This window comes from Hypanus sabinus, chromosome 20 (genome assembly GCF_030144855.1).
Source record: "Hypanus sabinus isolate sHypSab1 chromosome 20, sHypSab1.hap1, whole genome shotgun sequence".
Classification (NCBI taxonomy): domain Eukaryota; kingdom Metazoa; phylum Chordata; class Chondrichthyes; order Myliobatiformes; family Dasyatidae; genus Hypanus; species Hypanus sabinus.
In genome coordinates, this window is record NC_082725.1 from 37488226 (window position 1) to 37513551 (window position 25326).

General features: G+C 43.4%; 1 protein-coding gene across 1 annotated transcript in view; it reads right to left on the bottom strand.

Moving 5' to 3' along the window:
* The window catches only part of LOC132378423 (sodium/hydrogen exchanger 3), a 112317-nt gene extending 88710 nt beyond the window's left edge, over positions 1-23607 (bottom strand). Inside the window, exon 1 of the mRNA XM_059945324.1 lies at positions 22852-23607. Within this exon, the coding sequence (XP_059801307.1) occupies positions 22852-23128 (277 nt within the window). The 5' untranslated portion in view covers positions 23129-23607. The remainder of the gene's footprint in view (positions 1-22851) is intronic.
* Between the last annotated feature and the right edge of the window lie 1719 nt (positions 23608-25326).

Below are 25326 nucleotides of genomic sequence, written 5' to 3' on the forward strand. Positions count from 1 at the left end.
TTTGTAGAAATTAAGCGAAAGAAAGCATAATTCAATTACTTGTTTTAAGCCTCCATTGATTAAACAAAGTGCAGAACAGTCAAGGGGAGAACTGCATATTCTTTGGCCAAGCCTAGATTAATTCTTTTGCTATTCTCTTTCAAACCTATGCTGGATACATATTTCTACTGACAAAGGAACAGTAAACATTATTTTTCAATTGAAACTTGAAAGATGAAGGGGTGACAATGCTGAAGACCTTGAAATTTTCAAACAGCATTTGAATATATGACATTAATATCAAAGTAACACAGGCCTAACGCAGCGCATTGTTCCAGTATATATATTCTATCATTCACACTCAATAGAATAGTATAGTTTCCAGGAAAACTTGCATTCAAAATCAAAATATATTGGCCTCTTCTTGAGATTTATTGTTAATTAGCCCACAATTATTTTTGGATTTTGATTGGCCAACAATCCTATTGCAAATTTTGTGTATAATTTAAATGGTTTGCCTTATATACAAAAATTCCATTTCATGTACATAAAATACTAACAAATCTTAAAGTGCTGAATTTCTTGAACATTGAAAATTATATCAATACTAGGAGCTTGGTTTGAATTAAGAGAAAGGATTAGTGATTCAGATATCAGCGAGGGGCAAGATTATAGGATTAAATACAAGAGATTGAGAATGGAGCGAATGAACAATATTTCATAGGGAGACTGTAGAAATCACAAGTTTCTATTGTTTCAGCTGTTAATCCAGAGTCATATTTATATTTTTAATGTCAATTCATATGTCTGCATGTAATTGTCTGAGGTGGACTTGCTCCAGAGCCTCAAGCACTAATTCTAAACAAGCTGTACAGTGCAATTCTAAAGGGAATGTTATTTCACCAGTGATACCCTTCAAATGCAATGTTTAAATCATGTCCCATAGACATGGAAGTTTCTTGGTATTTGAACTTACCTCAGATGCCGTTGCTCATAATTACTTTCAATTTGCTTCAGTGGACGAGATTTTCAAATTTTTTTCAGAATGCTTTTTTGTGGGCTCTAGCTATGAACAAAGTTGGCTACCATGTCTTCTATGTCAAAGTAAATATATTGCAAGAAGTTCCTCACTGGTGGCAAAATACTTCAGAATAACCGAGATCACGAATGGAACGTCACAAGGTGCAAACTTACATCTTGGGAGCAATGATCACGTACAGATCAAAGTAACATTCAATTAACTCTATGCTCTATTTATTTCAGTTTCAAACTATTTGTTAATTTTATTTAAAACTGCTTTCCCCATTTAGCCATCATTTTTCTTCATAGCATGAAAGCTTGTATATTTCAAACATTTAAAACTCTTTTGCATTATTCCATGAAGTGCATCTAAAAATGTTTTAACAGTTAAAATAAAGAGAATGATTGGCTGCTGGACAGATTCCTTTGCATTGGCCAGCATAACAGTCCTAAAATATGAGGCATTGCTAATAAATGGATTTGATCTAAACTTAATTTTTGGTGGCATTTGCAAGTAGACTGTTCTTCAAGAGTCAATTATCAGTCAATATGGTCTGAAAAGTTTAAGATAAAACATAACAATGTAGTAATACATAGTTATGGAACTAAACAGTGGAAAATGGGACCTTTTGGCATATCATGTGCATGATAGCTCCTGGCAAGAACATCCAATTAATCCAACTCTTCAAAACATAATTTTTGGAACCTTCAAACACTATTTCCCCCCTCAGCACTGCATATAGCTTCCTTTTGCATTTACTATCATAATTGAGCTTTGCCAGATTGACACCACAGTGTACCTCATCACTGAGGTTTTTCCTCGGTGATTTCACTCCAGGGATTGAAGAGTTGCTCACCAAATCACAGTATTCCATCCATCCTGATGCACCACGGATATGATCATCACCACCCTGATCTCACAACTGGAGAAAAAATTCAGGAGGCAGCATCAGCCACTGTAACTCGCATAGCTCAACCTCACTGGCATTGTTGACTCCAGGAATCAAGAGGGAACATTCACACATTCAGCTGCCACAGACATTCATTTCCATTTGATTTTGCCCCATGACAGCATATAGGGTCAATGTCTCCCAGCATGAAGACCAATATCATACAAGAATGACACAGCTTTTCTTAAACTCTCATCACCTCTAACAAACTCCTCAATGGATTGAAGATAATCCCCAGAATTAATAGGAAATTGTTTTAATTCTGGCATCTACAGCCTGTACAAAGGTCACCGTAGATTCATCACTCAAGCCGAAGCATGAAAATGATGTCCTCAGTGTTTCAGTTCTTCAGTGTCCTCATCAGCCAAATCCATTGCTGACTTTTCACTTAAGCATGGAAATCATAATTTACGAATATGCTTTCAAATGGGGAGAAAATAGAAGATAGTATAATTTTTTCTCCCATTTTTGGTTTCTCCACAACAAATACTATACAAAATATTACACTTTGATTTATATCATCCGAACACCTCTTGGTAATATATCAATGTACTCAAAATTTGTAGTTCTAAATAATACAATGCAACATCAATTGAAATTGGGATTCAATTAATGACTTTATTAATTACTCAAGTTGAAAAAACAGTTCTTGCATCTCTTAGAGTTGTGTGGAAGTGTGGTGAGAAAGGGAGTGGTTGGTGAGTACAGAAGAGCACACTTGGGCATCACAAGGAAGAGTCCTTTTGAAACACTCTACTGCAGGAGTTCCCAACCTTTTTTATGCATTGGACCAATGCTATTAAGCGAGGGGTCCATGAACCCCAGTTTGGAAACCCCTGCTCCAAGGGGATAAGAGGGGAAGTTCTGACTGATGATGGAATTGAGTTGGAGCTGGTTTTGACTTTAATAGAATGTGGAGGCTGAGAGGATGGAAGGTGAGGACTTGGGAAACAGTATCCTTGCCCTGTGTCCAAGAGGAGAGATGGTCAGAGCAGAAGTGCAGAAAGGAAGTGGTCAAGAGATCAATTTCACATAGAAGGTAGATATTTAGGATGCACAATGGTGGAATGTCTCAACAGATCAAACTTTTCTTTCACTTCTTTCAACCATCCAAGGTATAAAACTGTTTCCAAGTTAAGTAATAACCATCTCCATTACTTCCAACCTATGTACTGTATTCAGTGTTCATAATGTGAACCCCTCTACCCTGGGGAAACCAAAGGCAAATGAGGTAACCACTTTGACTGGACATGCATTCAGACTGTGTGAACTACAGAGCTTACTGCTGTTTGCAAATTCAATTCTCTGTCCCACTCTGACTTGTTCCAATTGTGCCCTTTTATAGATTTCCAAGCTTGGTAATCAGAAACTCAACTTCCACCTGGCCATGTTGCTGTCCTCCAGACCATTTCTAGACCCATAATTTCAGGTGATCCATCCATTCAGGTGGCTCAATGATTCTCTCGCCATTCATTCAGCACAAACTACTGGACATATCCTCACAGCCTTGAATCTTACAATGTGTCACACTTTGAATTATCATCCTCTATCTGCCTTCATTTCTCTGGGGATCTCTGCAGTGCATTGCTGTGACAATTGCGACCTCACCCCATCAAAAATCTTCCCTTTCTCCTATCTATCCTCCCCTCAACTTCTGCAATCTAAAACTTGTTTTCTTTCCTCACAACAACACCCAACACTTTCACTAGCTCTGACAAAGGGTCTTCAAACCAAAATATTCTCTTTCCAAGAATGCTGCCAAATTTGAGTGGTTTATGCATTTTCACTTTTGATTTCTGTTTTCTAGCATTTGCAGTTTTTATTTTTATGAACCTTGGTCACCTAAACCAAAAAGCAGTGAGTTTTTAATTTTGAACTGCATACAACGGAAAGGGCATGGCTTTTACAAAAGAGGCCACTGATCCCTCTCGGGCTGTTCCTTGGAATCAAGAATGAATTATATCCACACTGGCTTTGTACTTTCTGAAGTGGAGAAAGAAAACACTGTGGGGCCCATAAAACCTACAGATGGGGTAGGTGATGAATGGATCATTTGTAACATGGTGTGTTTCTTCATCAGCATTGTAATTGCCCCCAGTAATATAGCTGCATGATATAAACTGAAGCAAGTTGAAGAGAATGGTTGGCCATAAAATAGGATCAGTGTAGGAAGACAGTACGGTAAGAATTAATACAGACCCTGTGGGCCAAGGGGCCAGTTTCTATGCTGTATTCAGGCAAATGGCTCGGTCAATTATAATTTACTATTATGCTGCATTCTATTGCACACTAGTCACAAATTCAGATGCCAAGAAATTGCACACACCAATCCTCAAACTTACTAAGACTGAGTAAATTTATGAGCAGCACCAGCATTTATGGGTCATGCAGTGGGCACACAATGCCAGCTTGATTCTGGCATTTGGTGCCATCTGCATAATATCTCATGTTGTCCACATAATAGCTTGGATTCTCCAGTTTCTTATCACATTCCAAAGACATGTTGCTTGATTGATTGTTAACTGTGAGTTCAGAGTACAGGAAAATCAAGGGAGATTGACAGCAGCACAAGAGAATTGATTACAGTGTAGCGGTGTGCTACACACTGCTGAAATAACGACACGGAGTCGGTAATCTGCAGTAAAAGAAGATTTTATTCAAACTTCGCGGCTTCACTTTAAAACCTCCCTGATCCTGCCCTCCCCAGGCGTGGATGCTGTAGGAGGCATGTATTCACAGTCCTGTCCAGCGCGCGGATGCTGTAGGGGGCACGTATTCACAGTCCCGCACGAGCTTTTCCCTTTGTTGGTGAAGCAGACCTGGCACCCTTTTGGGACTGGCCTTTATACCGGCGCGCTGTCTATTTGTGAGCCGGTTCAAGTGCGCTAGGAAGTGGGTCGCCACATAACCACCCCTCCCCCCAGAACCGGCGTTACACCCCCCAATGTCCACAGTCTGGGCCAGACCCTGTTTGGCAGGTCGGCCCCTGCGCCGCGGTGCTGGGAACTCAACTGGTTGTGCCACGTCCACATGGGCTGGTTTGAGGCGGTCCACCGTGAAAACCTCCTCTCCCCCCAAAGTCCAGTACGAACGTGGACCCGTTGTTCCTGAGCACCGTAAACGGCCCCTTGTAGGGCCATTGCAGTGGTGGCCGATGCCCACCCCTTCGTACAAAGACAAACTTACAGTTCTGCAGGTCTTTGGGTACGCAGGTCGGGTTCTGCCCATGCTGCGAAGTGGGTTTGGGGGCCAGGTTGCCGAGCCTCTCGCGTAGTCTGCCCAGGACTGCTGCGGGTTCTTCGTCGTGCCCCCTTGGAGCCGGTATGAACTCCCCGGGGACGACCAGGGGTGCGTCGTACACCAACTTGGCCGACGAGGTGTGCAGATCGTCTTTGGGCGCCGTGCGGATGCCGAGTAGGACCCAGGAAAGCTCGTCCGCCCAGTTAGCTCCTCGCAGGCGGGCCATGAGAGCCAACTTTAGATGATGGTGGAAACGCTCCACCAGGCCGTTTGACTGTGGGTGGTAGGCAGTTGTGTGGTGCAGCTGTGTCCCCAAAAGGCTGGTCACAGCTGACCACAGGCTGGAGGTGAACTGGGCGCCTCTGTCGGAGGTAATGTGGGCTGGTACACCAAAGCGGGACACCCAGGTGGTGATCAGGGCTCGGGCGCAAGATTCAGAGGTGGTGTCGGTGAGCAGGACCGCTTCTGGCCATCTGGTGAACCGGTCCACGATAGTGTGGAGGTGCCGCGCTCCTTGCAACACTGGCAGGGGGCCCACGATATCCACATGAAGGTGGTCGAAACGCCGGTGGGTGGGGTGGAACTGCTGCGGCAGAGCTTTGGTGTGCCGCTGCACCTTGGCCGTCTGGCAGTGCATACACGTTTTGGCCCATTCACTGACCTGTTTGCGGAGACCGTGCCAAACGAACCTGCTGGAGACTATCCGGACCGTTGTCCTGATGGAGGAGTGCGCTAAGTTATGAATGGAGTCGAAAACACGATGCCGCCAGTTTGCCGGGACAACGGGACGGGGTTGGCCGGTGGTGACGTCACAGAGTAGGGTCCTCTCACCTGGGCCTACGGGGAGGTCCTGGAGCTGCAAACCGGAGACTGTGGTTCTGTAACTAGGGATCTCCTCGTCTGCCTGCTGCGCTTCTGCCAGTGCCTCAAAGTCTACCCCTTGGGAAAGGGCATGAATGTAAGGGTGAGAGAGCACGTCCGCCACGACATTGTCCTTACCCGAGACGTGCCGGACATCTGTCGTGTATTCAGAGATGTAGGACAGATGGCGCTGCTGGCGGGACGACCAGGGATCAGACACCTTCGTGAACGTAAAGGTAAGAGGTTTGTGGTCCGTGAATGTGGTGAAGGGCCTACCTTCTAAGAAGTACCTGAAATGCCAGATTGCCAGGTATAGCGCCAACAGTTCCCGGTCGAAAGCACTGTATTTGAGCTCAGGCGGTCGCAGGTGTTTGCTGAAAAACGCCAGGGGTTGCCAGCGACCTGCGATGAGTTGCTCCAGCACCCCACCAACTGCCGTGTTAGATGCGTCCACTGTGAGGGCGGTAGGAACGTCCATTCTGGGGTGCACTAGCATTGCGGCGTTTGCCAAGGCTTCTTTCGTTTTAATGAAAGCGGCGGCGGACTCCCCGTCCCAGGTAACGTCCCTGCCCGGATCCGACATCAGGGTGAACAGGGGGCGCATGATTCGGGCAGCTGAAGGGAGGAAGCGGTGGTAGAAATTTACCATACCCACGAATTCCTGAAGGCCTTTGATCGTGGTGGGTCGGGGAAAGTGGCGGACTGCGTCTACCTTAGCGGGCAGAGGGGCTGTCCCGTCTTTAGTAATCCTGTGGCCCAGGAAGTCTATGGTGTCGAGCCCGAACTGGCATTTGGCTGGGTTGATTGTTAGACCGTATTCACTCAGTCGGGCATAGAGTTGACGGAGGTGGGATAGATGCTCCTGACGACTGCTGTTGGCTATGAGGATGTCATCCAAATAGATGAAAGCGAAGTCCAGGTCGCGTCCCACCGTGTCCATTAACCGCTGGAACGTCTGTGCGACATTCTTCAGGCCGAACAGCATGCGGAGGAACTCAAAAAGGCCAAACGGGGTGATGAGTGCCATTTTGGGGACGTCGTCAGGATGCATCGGGGTTTGATGGTATTTCCGGACGAGGTCTACCTTGGAGAAGATCCGTGCGCTGTGCAGGTTTGCTGCAAAATCCTAAATGTGCGGCACAGGGTAGCGGTCCGGTGTTGTAGCCTCGTTCAGCCTGCGGTAGTCGCCACATGGTCTCCAGCCCCCCGTCGCTTTGGGCACCATGTGCAGGGGGGAGGCCCATGGGCTGTCGGACCGCCGGATGATCCCCAATTCCTCCATCCTCTGGAACTCCTCCTTCGCCAGTCGGAGCTTGTCCGGGGGAAGCCGCCGAGCGCGGGCGTGGAGGGGCGGTCCCTGGGTCGGGATGTGGTGCTGTACGCCGTGTCGGGGCATGGCTGCTGTGAACTGCGGCGCCAGAACCGATGGGAAATCCGCCAGGACCCTGGTGAAGTCGTTGTCGGACAGCGTGATGAAGTCGAGGTGAGGGGCTGGCAACTGGGCTTCACCCAGGGAGAACGTCTGAAAGGTCTCGGCGTGGACCAGTCTCTTCCTGGGCAGGTCAACCAGTAGGCTGTGAGCCCGCAAAAAATCCACACCCAGAAGCGGTTGGGCTACGGCGGCCAGTGTGAAGTCCCACGTGAACCGGCTGGAGCCGAACTGTAGCTGCACCGTACGGGTGCAATAGGTCCTTACTGTGCTGCTGTTCACAGGCCTCGGGGGAGACCTGGTGCCCTGCTGCGGGTGTCATAACTCGTCGGAAGTAAGACACTGATCTCAGCATCGGTGTGGACCAAAAAGCGGCGTCCCGACCGCTTGTCCCACACATACAGGAGGCTATCCCGATGGCCGTAGACATCAGCAGCGGCTGGCCCTGGCGTTTCCCGGGAACTTGCAGGGCGGGCGATAGCAGCAGGCTTCTGCGCCCCACCGCTGGTGGTAGAAGCACCATTGTTCATTGGGCTCCTCACCCCTGCCTCTGGAGTTAGCGGGCTCTGTGGCCGGGTCTGGTCTGGTTTGCTGCTGGGAGCGTGGCCTGGTGATCTGTGCGACGGACGCCCCACTCACCTTCTTGGCTTTCCACAGCAAGTCCGCCCGGGCTGCCACCTTCCGGGGGTCGCTGAAATCCACGTCAGACAGCAGCAGGCGTATGTCCTCGGGCATCTGCTCCAGGAATGCCTGCTCAAACATGAGGGAGGGCTTGTGTCCTCTGGCCAGAGACAACATCTCATTCATTAAAGCCGATGGAGGTCTGTCTCCCAAACCATCCTGGTGCAGTAAACGGGCAGCCCGCTCGCGCCATGAGAGTCCGAAAGTCCTGAGGAGCAGGGCTTTGAATTCCGTGTACTTGCCGTCCACTGGGGGAGACTGTATGAACTCCGCAACCTGGGCCGCTGTGTCCTGGTCGAGGGAGCTCACCACGTAGTAGTAACATGTGTCCTCTGAGGTTATCTGCCGAACGTGGAATTGGGCTTCTGCTTGCTGGAACCAGAGGTGAGGTCGCAGCGTCCAGAAGCTTGGCAGTTTCAACAAAACTGCATGAACAGATGCGGCGTCGTTCATCTCCGGTCCAAATATCGTTTGGACCGTCAGAGTCACCAATTGTAGCGGTGTGCTAAATGCAGCGCTGAAATAACGACACGGAGTCGGTAAACTGCAGTTAAAGAAGATTTTATTCGAACTTCGCGGCTTCGCTTTAAAACCTCCCTGATCCCGCCCTCCCCGGGCGCGGATGCTGTAGGAGGCACGTATTCACAGTCCCGCGCGAGCTTTTCCCTTTGTTAGTGAAGCAGACCTGGCGCCCTTTTGGGACTGGCCTTTGTGCCGGCGCGCTGGCTATTTGTGAGCCGGTTCGAGTGCGCTAGGAAGTGGGTCGCCACAACAGGCACACAAAATGAAACCACTGGGAATGCTCTGAGAGTTGACATATACTTGTTGGGTCAATGGTCTCCTTTGAGGACATGAGGAAAGATGAGGGAATGCAAATATATACCCCCACAGCACACCTCACCTTGCAAATTTGTTTAAGTATTTGCATTACAAAATGAACACGTCCGAAGTTTTTTCTTCCTATTGTGAAGCTACCAGCCATTTTGGACCCTAACTTTATTCTGTGTACGTTCCATTCTGAAATTTTTACTGGATTATTTTCTAAAATTGTTCATTGTGCTGCACTAAATAACAAGTGCCTTCCACAGCCATTAAATCAAATTTCCATCGCCCTACCACATCCTATTCAGAGTATTAAAAAAAATTTCCAACAACCATTATGATATCAAAGCTGCTTGAAGAATTTCATTCTGAACTGCAGTAGGACCCACTGCTCAATTATGAGGAAATGCAAAAGTAATTAAAAACATCTAATTTTTCAGAGGACTACAACAAATTCATGTCAGGAATTACAAACAAGAGAAAATCTGCAGATACTGGAAATCCAAGTAATACACATAATGCTAGAGGAACTCAGCAGGCCAGGACCATTGACTTGACTCTTCTTCCTAGACGCTGCTGGCCTGCTGAGTTCCTCCAGCATTTTGAGTATCAGGAATGGCTCATTCAACAGCTTGTAACCACAACAATGCACTGGATGAAGAAAGGCCAGGCACACCATCCTGAATGTCACAGTTGCTACGCTTGCTCTGGGGGGTGGGAGGCACTACTGCAACCTTTTTAATGCCAGGAACCAATACCATTATGGGGCCCATGGACCCCTGGTTGACAACTCCAACCATAAAATGGCAGCCTGTGAAGTGTGTATGTTCACGTGGGTTTCCTCAGTGTGACTCAGTTTCCTCCTACACTCCAAACACGAATGGTTAGGGTTAGAGTTAGTGAAGCTGTGGTCATGATATGATGGCACTAGAATCGCCAGCGCAATCCTCACTGATTGGAGTTGATGAAAACAATGCATTTTGATGTACATTTCAATGTGCATGTGACAAATGAAACTTACCTTTATTCCAACACCCTTGTCATGAGGATTGCATCATTTCAGGAAGACCCATATGTTTTCCTGAAAAGTAGGAATGGGTGAGCAATACCACCTTGCAAACATCACTTGTGCAGAGTATAAACAAACATGAGTACAACCTTTTGTATAATTAATCAATCCTCTGCATCATTAGGTTCAGATTCCAGACTCTTTGCCAACCTTTCTCCAAGCATGAATATCTGTATTGTTCATCACGTCTGATTTTAACCCTATTCAGCTACTTTCTGCGCAATACGCTTTCCCACCTTTGCAAGACTTGACAGCCATAAAAAAAAATGCACTTCTAAATTTAGATAATCGAAACCAACCAAATGTTTGCCTGCAAACTAGTGAAAAATTATCCATGTTTATGAGTTTGTTATCATCAAGTTAACTCTCTACATTTCATTGAGTGCAGAGATACTGTAGAATAATCTGGTGACACTAGTAGCAAAAGGTAATTTAGAAATACAACAATGCTAAAATTAGAGAAACGTAACCAGAAGCTATTGTATCAGAAACATGGTTCCCTAAAGAAATGGATTTAATCCATACAGGCAGGATTTTAATCAGTAATCCATCTGTTCACACCAAATTGTACACTGTTGTGTAGAAATATGAACAAAACAGAGCATTGCCTTTCTCAACCCCTGCTGCTCATTTCTGAAAAAATACTCAGACTATTTCCCAGTCCCTTATCCATCTCAGAGCAAATATAACCAACACCTCCCCTTTAGCTCGTAAAATCTTCATGACCAATCCTCTCATAAATAGCCACCTCTTCTCTGAAGTATAAATCTCAATCTTTACTCCCATTTTGTCATGTCACAGATGAACTCTGTACCCTGTAATCCTTCACATTCCCGTACAACACAGCTGATCAGATCTATTCTGGCCCTCAGTGCAATTGCATCAGTTTCAATTCCCCATCAATGTAATTTATGCCGATCAACTCCCAGGATTCTCCAACAGTGGGGGTATTTTGATGAAGTCAATTGGACACTAATCCACACATTTTTGGGACATAGGTGAAAATATGACCATTGGATCACAGAGAGAACTTGCCAATGCCACTCACACAGAAGAGTTCAGGATCAAACCCAGTCTCTGGAATCGTGAGTCAGCACTGCAACCTACCGTCCCCTAGGATTATGACAGCAGGTGGCAGAGGAAGAAAGCCTGTACACCAATTACTGTAACAGGACACTTGTCCATTAAAAGATCTGATGGCAAAAACATGCAACACAGTGCAATCTTGAATTTGGTCCTTATTCAGTATTGTCCAAGACCATCAGATAGTCACATATAAAAAGGAAAATAAGTAAATACCCGAAACATTAGAAGTGGAGAAGCTAACCAGGCAGTAGACCAAATATCATGAGTGTAATGGAGGGGTTGAGGTCTCATGTTGAAAATTCGTTCAATTCAATTTTTAACTGTTCTCCTGTACTTATCTCCTATGTTATGCCAATTCTGGTTATCACACACAAATCATAATTTAAACTAGCTTAAATTTTCATTTGCTATAGATCAGGTATTAAAATTGGTCGCCAGTATGTGTGCATCTTCAATTAGAATCAGAATCACCCAGCACAAACAGCCACACAGGCCCACCATGTCCATTCTGACCAAGCCTCAATACAAATTCAATTTACCAGTTCTTTTGTCTATAGCCCACCACTCATTGCCCAGATGCTTAAATTGTCCCTGCCATCTTTTCAGGATAGTCCTTCAATTCACATCTACCCCTGGGTGAAATTATTGTTTTTAATATTCCCTCCAAACCCCCGGGAACTCTCCTTAAATCAGAGACCTCCAGTTTCGGATACCCTGTTGAGTTTCTCAGCATCCACCATCTATGCCACAACAGAAGGAAGCTCCATAGTTAATCTTACAGAAAACATTGTCTCTTCTCCACTGAAAGATTTTATTTCATCTTCTTGTATTAGACAACAAAATCAATAGCTGAACAGAAGTGAAGCACATTGTGGGTTGATCTGGAGATGTACAGATCTGTTGCAGGAATGAAAGGAGGAATTAAATTGTAACCTACAAGGTGAGCCCCTGGGCTTTTTCCCAACTCTGACCCATGCCAATAGCCTGAATACTGAGAAGAGATGTAAACACACATTTTACTACTAACTGTAAAGTTGCTTTCATGCTTAAATTTGCAGTGTCTTCGGAATGATTTGACATCAAAATATATTAGGCCCTGAGTTTTCCTTGGGCCAAGCCTCAGAATTCCAGATGGTTCATTCAGGGTTTCAACCAATGATTGGTCGTCCACATATCAACGGACTCTGCCATTATTGACCTTCAAGAGTCTAAAAACAACTGTGCAATCAGTGGAGAAATGAACATTTATTTCTTCACAATATTCAGGTCAGAAGCAAATTAATCAAAAAGGTCATAGCATCGCATATTTTAAGATTCCATTTAATTCATTCCTCATTCCTCTTCAGCAGAACAACACTCCTCCAAAGTACAGCTAAACTGTTCACCTACTGTATGCTTATTGATTCTATTTGCCAAATGCTGCAAAAAAATTCTTCAAACTCATTCTTGAGAGAATAGCCCATTTATAAATTTGATTAAGATTTGATATGAAAGTGTGCTCTGAAAAAACTAAATAACAAAGTAACCCTTGAGTCAATAATTAGGTACATTAATGATTGGACCATGAGAAATCAGTTTTATCTTGTCCTCATTGATAGTTCCTGCTATGTAACCTATGGAAAAATAAATATTGAAGAATATCCTTGTAATTTGAAATGTCTGATTACCAAACTTTTAGATTAGCATTGAAATCTTCCATTACGTTAGCATTGTACAGTATATACTGGACTTCACTTTGGGCATGGTGGACTCATAGAAAAGGAGAAGTAAAAGTGGAAAGGACATCTTCACATACAACTATTTAAATATTAGTTAATCAAGAGATATTCAACAGGCACCTTCTTCCAAAGCACATTCAATAAGACAATAAAAAAGTTACCGAACAAGAAATCATAAGATTGATGGTTAAACAGAGGATTGATTAAGTATTGGGATGAATAGGTCATTTTCAAGGAAACAAGCTGTAAAGACTAAGGTGCCACAGTGATCAACTTCAACTATTTACAATCTGTATTAATGACATGGGTAGAATTTTCTGACAAAATAAAGACCGAAGGCAAGTTGAAAGGAGAATGCAGACACTGATAAAGGATATAGACAAGAAAAGTGAGTGGCCAAGTGTTTGACAGATAGAGCATAATGTAGATAATATGAGTAAATTAGAAGAATGATTTTAGCAAATAATATTGCTTAAACAGTGGAGACAAGAATATTGCCACAGAGGACCCTGGAGTCCTTTTGCATGCAATACAAAAGAAATGCAAAGTACAGTAATTAGAAAAGGGAATGGTGATTGTTCTCCCCAGATAGAATGGACTACACAAACAGGAGTGTTTATTAAGATAGATTGTGTAGGTATCAGTGAAACTATGTTTGGTGCACTACATAAAGATATGTTCATTTTAATTACTTGAGATGTACATTTTTTTGGAAATGTCGTGGTTTCTTGTGCCCCACAAATGACCAGAAGACGCAGAAGATTCTTCAAGAAGTGTTGAACTTTAATTTGCAAATCAAAGCTGTGAGCTAGTCGCGGATTGCCCACCAATCCTTGTGCATAGCATTTTTTATAGCAATCTCCTGGTTTAGTTGCATTAGCATATCCAATCGGTCTACAGTTGCGTATCACCAGTACATCAGCTCCCGACTTCCCACTATTGTTTCTACCCATTTACTTAATCATCTTCTAATCTACTTTTTGGGCCACTTGTTACCTCATCCCTGGCCACAGTTAGCTAGCCTCTCATTAACACACCATTATCTTCTTATTTGCCTGCATTCTTAAGTGACTGATGTGTTCAATAGTACAGAGACAATACAGAGATTTCATTCTCCTACTAAATTGGATACATACATAGCAAATAGCAAATACAAAGCTGACTACATAGTTTTGGTTACACAGCAAACAATGCAACTTTATACTCCAATAGAAGTTGCTTAAGGGAAAAAGTTATTCCAGATCCCTTATGGCATAAAAGAAAGCCATTCAGGTCCACATTGGCTCACAATAGTCATGTGTACCATTATCCTATTTCTTTTTCATCACCCTCAAAACTCTGTTGCATGCCTGACTAATGCTCTTTCAATGGCATGACTGGATTGTTTCCTCCAATTTCATAGTCAGTGAATTCAAAGACCTAACTATTGATTGCAAAAAGACTTTTGTCAAATCACCCTTTCACACTTACCCTCTCGGTCCTTGAACCACCTGGCAACAAAAATAATTTTCATCGATTTACTCTGTCTAAAGTAGTCATAATTTTGTGCACCCCTATCAAATATCCTCTTCACCTTCTTTGTTCCAAAGAAGGAAATAAATCCAGTTTCTCCTTTTTAAACTTAGGGGTGAAACCCCTCGTCCTGTCAACGTTTAGTGCATTTTCCTGCATCCACTCATCACCCTTCACATTTTCTTTAAATTGTGTGAAACAATTCTTCATTTTCATTTCAAAATGGTGACCCTATACTTATAAAAGTATTGTCCCTAGCTCTAGATTCCACAATGGGAAAAGCATTAACCCTATTAATACCCAACCAATGGTATTTTAATAAATTGCTGGAATATACCAGATATTACCCAACCAATATTTTGAAAAGGTTCAATCTAACTTTCCTGCTTTTGACTCTGTCTCTATTTGTAGATTACAGGATCCATGACATGCCAAGGTCAAAGAATTACTTGGCTTACTACCATGTTATTTCTTCAAGACTATAGAGGACTCTGCCAATTGATCCTTGATAGAAAGTTTGGACTACTTTCCTTAATAATACAGAAACGAGTAGTTCTATTTCTCTCAACTACCACATCATGACAGTACATTTATACTCTTTGAAATGTTTAAAGATGCTCTGAAGTTATAAAAGGCATTACATTAAACACAATTTCTGCAACGATGGGTTTGTGCAGGAGTGAAAAGATTGGCTGGTTGAGTGGTACTGCAACAACAACCTAAAACTTAATACCAGCAAGACCATGGAAATCAATGTGGATTTCAAGAAGAGCAAGTTAGGAGATCTCATTGAGGGATCAGTAGTGTTGAGCAGCTTCAAGTTCCTGACTGTCAATATCTCAGAGGATCTATCCTGGGCCCAGCATGTTAATGCAATCACAAAGAAAGTGTAATGCCCTAGTTCACATCTTTACTGTTATGCTGTAGGTATTTCATTTAGCAGCTCTGTAAGAACTGTTTGTTCGGCTTTCAGCCTGTTTGGGTTATTGTCAAAGGTAAGGGATGATGTGGAATGCATGCCATCCAATTAGCGGGAGGTTTTCTTGGTGAGGGACAATAAAGCTGGGCTTGGGGCTTTTGTTCAAGAGGAGATGAAAAGAGAAGACGCTGGGGAGAAGTGGTCGTAGTATACGATCCAGCAGGAAGCCCATTTGTTCGAAATGGATTGCAAGCAATGTTCTGAAGGGGATGTATGCTTTCACGTTGACCGAAGGCCCAGTGCGCAAGTGACAGAGAAGTTCAAGATGAGCTTCAACTTATGCACATTTGACTGTTCAAATTAGAATGGGCACTTTTCTTTTTGTTATTCTTCACTAACCCTTCAGTTAAGATTCATAAATATAATTCCTTTAATCATGTGCAGTGTACCATCTGTTATTTCGTGGCATTAATTTGTAAAAAGGTAGCAAATGACACAACATTCACACAAACCGGGGTTTGGGGTGGGATCAAGCGCGCCTCAATCTCACAAGTTTGGCAGGGACAGAGATAGTCTTCCCTAGACTTGCGCAGCAGAGGAAATCAAGGTGGCTTCAAAGCATACCAGTAGCTATACTTCATTAGGAGTTTGAAGAGATTTGGTAGATCACAAAATATTCCATCAAATTTCTACAGATAACCTGTGGAGAGCATTCTGACTGGATGCATTACTGCCTAGTAAGGAGACTCCAAGGGACAGAATTGCAAGGGGCTGCATATGGCTGTAGACTCAGGCAGCTCAATCACAGACACAAGCCTCCCCACCATTGGAGATATCTTCAAGAGATGGTACCTCAAGATGAAAGCAGCCATCATAAAGGGCCCTCAACAGCCCCTCAATACTACCATCACAGAGGAGGTACAGAAGCCTGAAGACAGAGTCAATGTTTTAGGAACGGCTTCTTCCCTTCCGCCATCAGATTTCTGAACAGTCCATGAACTCATGAGTTCTACCTCTATTCCTCATTTACACAATACATTTCATTTTTATAGTAAGTTGTAGCAATATTTTACTGCTGCCACAAAACAATTTCATGACATATTCTGACTCAATTCTTTTTCCAGTTACCAGGTACCTTTCATGGCCAAAGTATGTTTTACAGCCAGTTACTTGATCATTTCTGAAGAGTTATAGGATAATGATCATAATCAGTTTCAGTAAGAGCATCAAGGATGGGAGTCCTTCAATGTCTTTTTAAAGTAATGCAAATGAGATTTTTTCACATTTGTTTAGAGGACAACATGGACTTGCATTAACATTTCATCTGGAACCCCACACCACCATCAACGAAGCTCGCTGAAAGCCATAAACTGGGAATTGTGGTATGCAGACTAACTCAGTGATGTGATTGACAACAAAGGGCAAGTAAGTGGCATGCAGCACACATGATTAAAATCACAATAGATGACAATGTCCTCTGCAGACAAATCAGGTTTGCTTGGAATCGACACTTGGCTTCTGGGACAAGATGAGTGAATACCAGCTTCCTGGAAGACAAATTACAGGAAGAATTCCAAGTAGAGAAACAAGCAAAAAAGTTGCAATGAGCCACCATGTGTTTGTCTATGATTTATAGTAATAATCCTACATCCCATTTCAGCCTCAAAGCTTTCTAGAAGTCAAAGCACAGGACAAATATCATAGATAATTTATCAAATGAAATAACATTGCCTGAAACAAAATATGATGTCTAATGTCAGCACACAACCCACACAAACAAGTTTATTTTGACATTCTTCCAAAGTTTGTAAAAAGAAAACATTTTTGAATCATTAAAAATAAAGGTTCCCACCTTTATTTATCAGCTGAAGGGAGCCCCAAGGAAATATTTAAGCATCGTCTTCAGGAAACTTCCCATGAACAGGAGAAAAATGAAGGAATAGGAAACGTACTGAAAAGTTATCAGAGACTCCCTGTAGAGCTCAGCAAGATCATTGTTTAACTGAGCCATCAAGGATCACTGTGCACACCATGAGATTGATCGCTAGGGGAATGTTCTGCTTATTGGAGAGGGTAGACTGCCTTTTGATCAGTGAGGGAGCACTCTGAGATCAGAGAGATGATAGTATTGCTCTACTGCCAAAAAGGCAAAGGCCTGCGGCTGTGCCCAGAGATGTGCCCAAGTTTTCTGCGTTTTGGATATGGATTTGGACTATAGACTTTTTTTCCAGTCTTATAGTTATTTTTTAATAAATATTGTGTGGGGAAGGGGATTTGGGGTCAATGTGCTGTTCGGTTTTTGTTTCTTTGTGCAGGGTAGGAAGGATTTGGAGGTTGATGATCATTGGGGCTGTTCTTTTCCGGTTTTAGTAGCTATCTGGAGAAGAAAACCTTCTGGAGTTGTATACTTTGATAATAAGCGAACCTGTGAGGCTTAACCCTTTGTAGATGAAAATACCCGTGGCTGTGCTTCAACTTTACGCTACTTTTGGATGGGCAGGGTTCTTCTTCAGAAATTTTCTCTTAGATGCAGTAATTCAGAATGATTCCCTTCCACTCATGGTTCTGAGAATGTTTCAGAGGCTTCTACAGGAACTAGAGACTGACAGAGATTAATACTACTTGCTTGGAATGTTATGCACATGTTCCTCTATTTGGGGCCACCTTCCAGGTTCAACCATAATGAAGATACCATATGCCCAATTATCATTCTCCGTTTTGTACAATCACAAGCCAGTGATTTCTGAGTCTGTGAGGCTGATACTCTTCATCTTGAAAAGACTTGGAGAACATCCTCAAAATAATTTTTTTTCTTGCTTCCTGGAAATCTTTCACTGTGATGAAGCTTAAAGTTGAGTACAGTCCGTTCTTTGGGAGTCTGGTGTTCAGCATGCAGGCAATATGGTGCCCCCAACAGAACTGGTCAGAGCCTAAATGCAGGAAATGCCTCTTGGTTGAGGACACTCACGTTGATTCACATAATCATTGAACATGTTAGAGAATATTGTGTTGGCAACTCTGGGAGAATTTCTCCAATAACTCAAAATGTCTACAGAGGATTCTCCATGGCTTCAAGGCTTATATGGTGCAGAATGCTGATTCTTGAGTAGCTTGGTACTGATTTGAACCTTTGGTCACCAACACCAATTCCTTCAATTGCCCTACAATTGTGTTGTCATACTGGAGGAAGTGATACATATTGTCATCAATTGCTACCTTTACTGAAAGGTAGATCACAAGGTACAGAAAGTGATCCAGGCATTTTAGGATCTCATTGCAGAATCATAAGTATCAGGGTTAGAGCAAGAAGCATTGGACAAACTTGTGTAGTGGAAGCAAGTCCATGTTGGTATCAAGGGAAAAAGATCAAATCACATCTAACCTCTCAGGAGAAACATAGTAACTTAAATAGATGTTAATATTCTAAAACTCGTAGAAATCAACCGTGGTGTAAATTGAGGACAGAATAGCAGACGGAAAGCAGGAGGGAATTTTCACCACAAAAGGCAGTATCCTGTCCTCAGCAGGTCAGGTGGCATCTATGAGCGGCTTCATCTTGACACAAGAGGTGGTCATGGAGCATTACATTGGAACAGGAATTGGAATTAAAATGTTTGGCCACTGGGAAGTCCTGCTTGCAGCAGATGGTGCAGAGGTGCTCGACGAAGTGGTCCCCCAATTTATGTCGGGTCTCACCAGTGGAGAGGAGGCCAGACTCAATAGTCAACCCCAGCAGATTCAGAGTGTTGCCTCAACTGGAGGGACTGTTCATGGTCCTGAATGGAGGTGGGGTGGGGGTGGAAGGGGGAGGTGTACAGGTAGGTGTAGCACTTGGACCGCTTACAGGAATAAGTGCGTGGAGATAGATTAGTGGAGAGAGATGAATGGACAACGGAATCACTGAGGGAGCAATTCTTGCAGAAAACAGAGGGGAGGTGGTAAAGCAATGTTCAGTGGTAGGGTCCCTGTGGAGATGGCAAATGTTGGAGGATGTGTTGGATGAGGAGGCTGATGGGGTGGTAGGCAATGACAAGAGGGACTCCATCACTATTACAACAGCAGGAAGATGGGGTGAGCGCAGATGTACAGGAAATGGAAGAGATGCAGCAGAGGCAAAGAAACTGAGAAAAGGGAATAGCATTTTTACAGGAGACTGGCTGCGAAGAGTTATAGTTGAGGTAACTATGGGAATCAGTAGGCTTATAAAACATGCTAGTTGACAGTCTTTTGATTTACATCTTCTACAGATTTTTCTCCTGTTTGCAATATCTTATCCGAATGGGAATCTTGATGAGATTGTATTTTGAGGTCTAATCTTCCCACCAAAGAAAGGATACATTTATAATAGTGAGCAAAAGTGATTAAATCCTGTGAAGCAGGGTTGCCTTGTGCCTAGAGGTAATGCAAAAGTTTAGGTGAATTTCATTGACAGGGTAGACACAGTTAATATTTCCCCTAGAACCACGGATCACAGCCTCAAAATAGAGAGTCAATCATTTAGCTACAAGACATTGCTCTATGCAAAGTGGAGTAAATCTTTGGAGAAGGCTGTAGAAAGACAGATCAACAGACTTTAATGTTAAAGGAAATCAAGAGACTGATGGGTGTTCAGTCCAGACAAGGTATTTAATGTTAACTCCTATCAGTCAAACACTACTGGAACAAAATTTAACAAGTGTGGATTCTCAAAACAGGTTTTAATTGCTGAAGATTTAAAATTTGACTTAAAACAATTAATTTAAAACATTTTCCTCAATCTATTTTGTTAAACCTCAGCCAACTTTGATTCACACAGTCGTTGAAACCTTGCACCATTCGTTTTGTAATCCTTCAATAGGTAATCAATTAAAAGAACAAGAGATGGCAAAAAAATTTAATTTAAAATTCCAACAGTTATTAAAACTACAGCTGCAATGGAACTAATTGGCTAAGAGCCTCCAGAGATTTGTGCTAGTTATTCAGTTGTCAGGTACAAAGAGGGCACCACCTTTTCTATCTTGCTCCCTCCAATTGGCAGCCAAAACTATTAATAGGATTAAATGCTTCTCCCTTCTCCAGGGACCCCAGGGCATGTGTAACTTCAGAGGATCTGACAATCATAATTGACACCCTAATAGCCAACTGTCTAGATCTGCGAATGGCCACTATTGCCACGAGGAAGAGGCTGTCAAAGGAGGCCACACCACCTCCAATTCCCTCCATTTCACTCTCCACATCCCCCCCCCCCCCAACCAAATCTACCAGAGGACCAATTTTCAGGGGTGTGGGAGTGTGGTACTGAAGTGAAACCAGGTTTTAAGAAGACACCCCTTCAAGATCTCAGACAAGGAATGAAACTTCTCACATTCCACGTATTGACTCTCTCAGACTACAAAAAAAAATGTAGGCAGCCTGTGAGCCTTGTGACTCTGGGATTATACACGATTGAATTTGACATTCAGAAACTAAATGAGAGAAAAGCAAAAGGTACATATCAGGGATGTTCCTCAATAAATCGACCAGACATTGTCGTCCCAAGCCCCACTGCTTGGTGCTCCTGACACTGACCTCAGAGTCAATTCCCACCCTAAGCATATGAGCACAAATCTCCCAGTTAACACTGTAGTTCAGCACAAATGGTGCACTGCTGGAAATGTTAAACCAGGAACCAAATACGTTTGAGGGGAAAGTCACAAATAAACCATGCTGGAAAGCTGAACAAAAAAAAACAGCAGATGCTAGAAATGCAGCAAGTCAGGGAGCATGGGTGAAAGGACAGAGGTCAACTTTTCAGGCTAAAGACCCATTATCAGAAGTCAGAAAGAGAAAACGAGATGACTACAGTAAGCTGCTGAGAGGATGGAAAGGACAATATGTACCTTGTTGAAAAAATGAAGCCAGGGTTGCTTTGTGAACCTGTAGTTAGCTGAACAATTGGAAGGTGACAGAGAGAAGTGTTTTGTGTTGCAAATATTAGGTTACTTGCAACACAAGACACATTAGTGTGGTGAATGGAGAGCAAAGACCATGCCAATATCATAGATGGATGGCCTAGAGCACATAAGGTCTGTTCTGATATAAGAAACGTTTAGGTGGTGTAGAATTTGACTTGAAATAGCTGATGTGGATGGAACAGTGACCTGTGGGGTCAGGAAGGGAAAGGTGCCTTTGAAATGGTGAAAGGGGAAGGGGGGAGAGCCAGTGCCTGGCTCTGAAACATTGTTTGTTGATCAACTGAATGCAGAGGCCGGTGGGGTGAAAAGTGAAATCCAAGGGAATGCCATCCCCACCCTATCCTGAAGAGCAGAGGCATGGGAAATAAATGAGATGAGGTCAAGAGTCCTGTCCAGTGTATTACAGCAGAAGGCAGAACCTCAATAAGGAGAAAGGAGTCATCTGAGTAAAAAGACTCTTCATTGGAGAAAATACAACAAGTGCAGCATTCAGGAGAATGGAATGGCATCTTTATCAAGATGCTGGGTGGGAGGAAGTATCATCAAGATAACTAAGATGGATGTTTGTGGCTAGCCTTTCCCCAGAAAAGATGATACAGGGATCGATAAAGGACAGTGAGAGCTTGAGGTGGCCAGTGTGAAGGTAATAGTGAAAATTGACAGCGAATGTGTCCAGGAACACCACCAATATAGGCATGAATGTACTGGAAAAGCAGCAGAGGGAGGTGGTAGTTGAAGTGAATGGAAAGAATATCATAGCATCATATTGAAGAACAGAGAATTTACTCCAGTCCCATTCCAGGCTAACAATTATAATTCAGATTACATTTAAAACTGTTGTGTAGACTTGTTGCATCTCCTGCATCATTAAACAGCTTGGTCTCCAGAAGCAGGTCATTGACTACAATGCAACATGGGAGCCAAGCCTGATTTACCTCACTTCTTGTTCCAGTCATTTAAATAACATCACAAAGGAGATAAAAATCTGCAGATGCTAGAAGCCCAAGTAACACAGACAAAATGCTGCAGGAACTCACTAGGCCAGGCCAGGCAGTCCACATTTCGGACTAGTCTCAGCCAGAAATAGGCTTGTTGATCTACTGAATCCACCTCCAGCATTTTGATTGTGTTACTTAAATAACATAATTGATATGTTCCGGTCTTACTCAGATTGGGTAGGAGGAATGTGAGAAAGGGGTGAAAGAAATTGTGTCTGGGTCTGTCCAAGAAGAGGGCACAGCAGAGTCTTTGAACTGACATTCCACACCCCCACCCCAACTCAGATAATAATCTAAATTATCTGTGGGGAAGATGCAACCCTTTAAAGACAGTCCTTTTCTCTAAAAGGATGAGGGATGTTAGTGTCTCGATAATGCTGTCAAATTATTTGTAATGTTTGTTTAATAATGTAATCGATTAAAACACAGCTAACTTTAACATAGCTGCAGAGAGTGAAAGAAACAGACGCTTACAATATGTAACTAAAAATATCAACTTCGGTCAAAGCTGTCCCATTATACATTTTCGAAGCACAGCTTTTCTAGGGCATGCAATCTAAAAGTAGGTTGCAGGAACAAGGACAACCCCAGAACGGCGTGGAAAGAGTCCGAATAAAACCAGCAATTCGCTTACCAATTTTGGCGAGACTGGCCACCAGTATCCAGATTGAGATGAAGTATGGACTCTGAACATGATTCCATTTGAAATCGACAACTGCGAAGCTGCTGTTACCGGAATTGACTTCTGCTGATCCGGAGCGGAGCTTTCCAGGGACCGAGTCGGATCCGCTCAGCTGGCGCCAGCTGAAGGCTCCTTCCACCGGGCGCCAGAGCAACAGAGACTGGCCGAGCAGAAACACGACCCAAGAGATGCACCAGGTCCCGCACACGCCCCTACAACTGCTCCCCATGTCGCCTCGCTCCTGGCGACCAGATCTCCGGGGAGAGACTGGTTCGATCACTCAAACTCCCGGCGGCTCGGTTTATAAAACAGGTCAATTAAAGGAGGTGGGGCCACTCTCTCAACTCGGACTGAATTACAGTCCCTTCGCTCCCTTACTGGATAACTAAATGAAATGCTTTCACTAAAAGTGACTGATGTCACCCTCAATCCGCCAGCGGGGAATCCCCGTCACTGTCCTTCGGTTCAAGCTGTCCCAATCATTCCAGGGAACCGAGTGTCCATTCAAAAGCGTGATAGATGTTTGTGCTTTAGACAGAGAGCCGATCAGATCGGTGACCATCCTTTGCACAGAACGAGCGACGGTGTCGTGGGCGTCCAGGATCCCGGGACTGACCCGGGGTGATCGCCAGCCCTCTTCGTCCCGAGCGGCACTCCGCAAATCGCACCGACTTCGTGGCTGAACTCATGTCAAGTACTACTTGTGACAACCCCCGAGGCAAAAAGACCCAAATGTTAAGGTTCAGAACAAGAACAACTGGGACCGCTAATTTACAAAACCTAAGCGGCAGGATAGATTCAACCGATTGAAACGCAAATTGCGCGCTCCTCTGTTGGAATGACTGAGGGATCTTTGTACTCCCCCACCCCCATTCTAATTCTAAATCTGAGTAATACAGCATGGAAACGAGTCATTTAGCCCAACTAGTCCATGCACATCAAGATGTCCATCTAAATTAATCCCATTTGCCAGGGTTTGATCTCCTAGCCAAGTACTTCTCCAATATCTTTTAAATGTAGTTACTGTAGTTATCTACCACTTACTCTGAGAATCCTGGTATGTTTAAAATAAATCTGCATCAATGTTTAGACCTTACTTATTCTTACCTTAAACCCCAGAATCTGGAAGAGTGGAAGAGGTAGGCACAGCACAGCATGTCTTGGAGAAATCGGGCTGATCGTTCAAACCACTCAAGAAAGGGCAATCCATTGGGACTATATACCCCAGAGTCAACATTATTTATCTCCTCTCTCAGTTCATTAGTTTGTATTGTGAAAGTCAGGTTTAAAAACAATTATTGGAAAAGACAATTAATTCTAATTGTAAGCACCCCGCAGTGAAAATAGACCATGCAGTGCTGTAAGCACAGTGTGAGATTGTCTCTATTAGTCTGTGATAAAACTTACTGGCTACTTGTTCCACATGGACGTTCCCCCAAGATGTGTTGAGTATCCATCTGTCACAATTGAGGAAAATGTGTTCCTTAGTATAATTTAAGGAATTCACCAAACATCAGAATATATAAATATTTGGTTAATGTATACAATTAAAAACATACCCTCCAGTAAGATGTATGAGATTTTCTCAATAAGCCATATCCTTGTGGGTTGTGGTGACCCCGCCTATACTGCAAGATCAGATCTGTTGGAAGCTTCCCCCAGTATTATCACTTGATCAGGGTGGAGAGTTCCTGAGATCCCAGGAAGGATCTTGCCTGGAGTTCAGCTATTTAGCACTTAGCTCCTGGTATGGTCACCCTTAGCAGTAAAGTCAGGGGGAAGTTTAGGGTTAAAATCACTGGTATGCACCATGAAATTTGTTGCTTTGCAGCAGTAGTACATTCCATAAAAATAGTGCAAAAATGCACAAAAGAAATAGGCTTATTGTTCACCTTCAGGCTTCTGTACCTCATTCCTGGATGATGGGGTCCTTAATAATGGATGCTGCTTTTATGAGGCATCACCTTTTGAATATCTCCTGGATGCTGGTGAGACTAGTGCCCATAATGAAGCTGGCTCAGTTCACAACTCTCTCAGCTTGGTGCAGAGGCCCCGCTATGCGACCAGTTAGAATGCTCTCCACAGTGCAACTACACAATTCTGCAAGTGTCTTGGGTGACAAACCATGTTTCCTCAAACTCCTAATGAAGTATATCTGCTGTCATCCCTTTTTTAAATTGCATCAATATGTTGAGCCCAGGATAGATCTTCAGAACTATTAACACACAGGAACTTGAAACTGCTCACCTTTTCCATTGCTGATCTCGCAATGATAACTGGTGAGTGTTCCCTCGATTTCCCCTTCCTGAAGTTCACAATCAATTCCTCAGTCTTACTGATGCTGAGCACAAGGCTGTTGTTTTGACACCACTTAATCAGCTGATCTATCTCACTCCAGTATATCTTCTCATCACCATCTGAAACTCT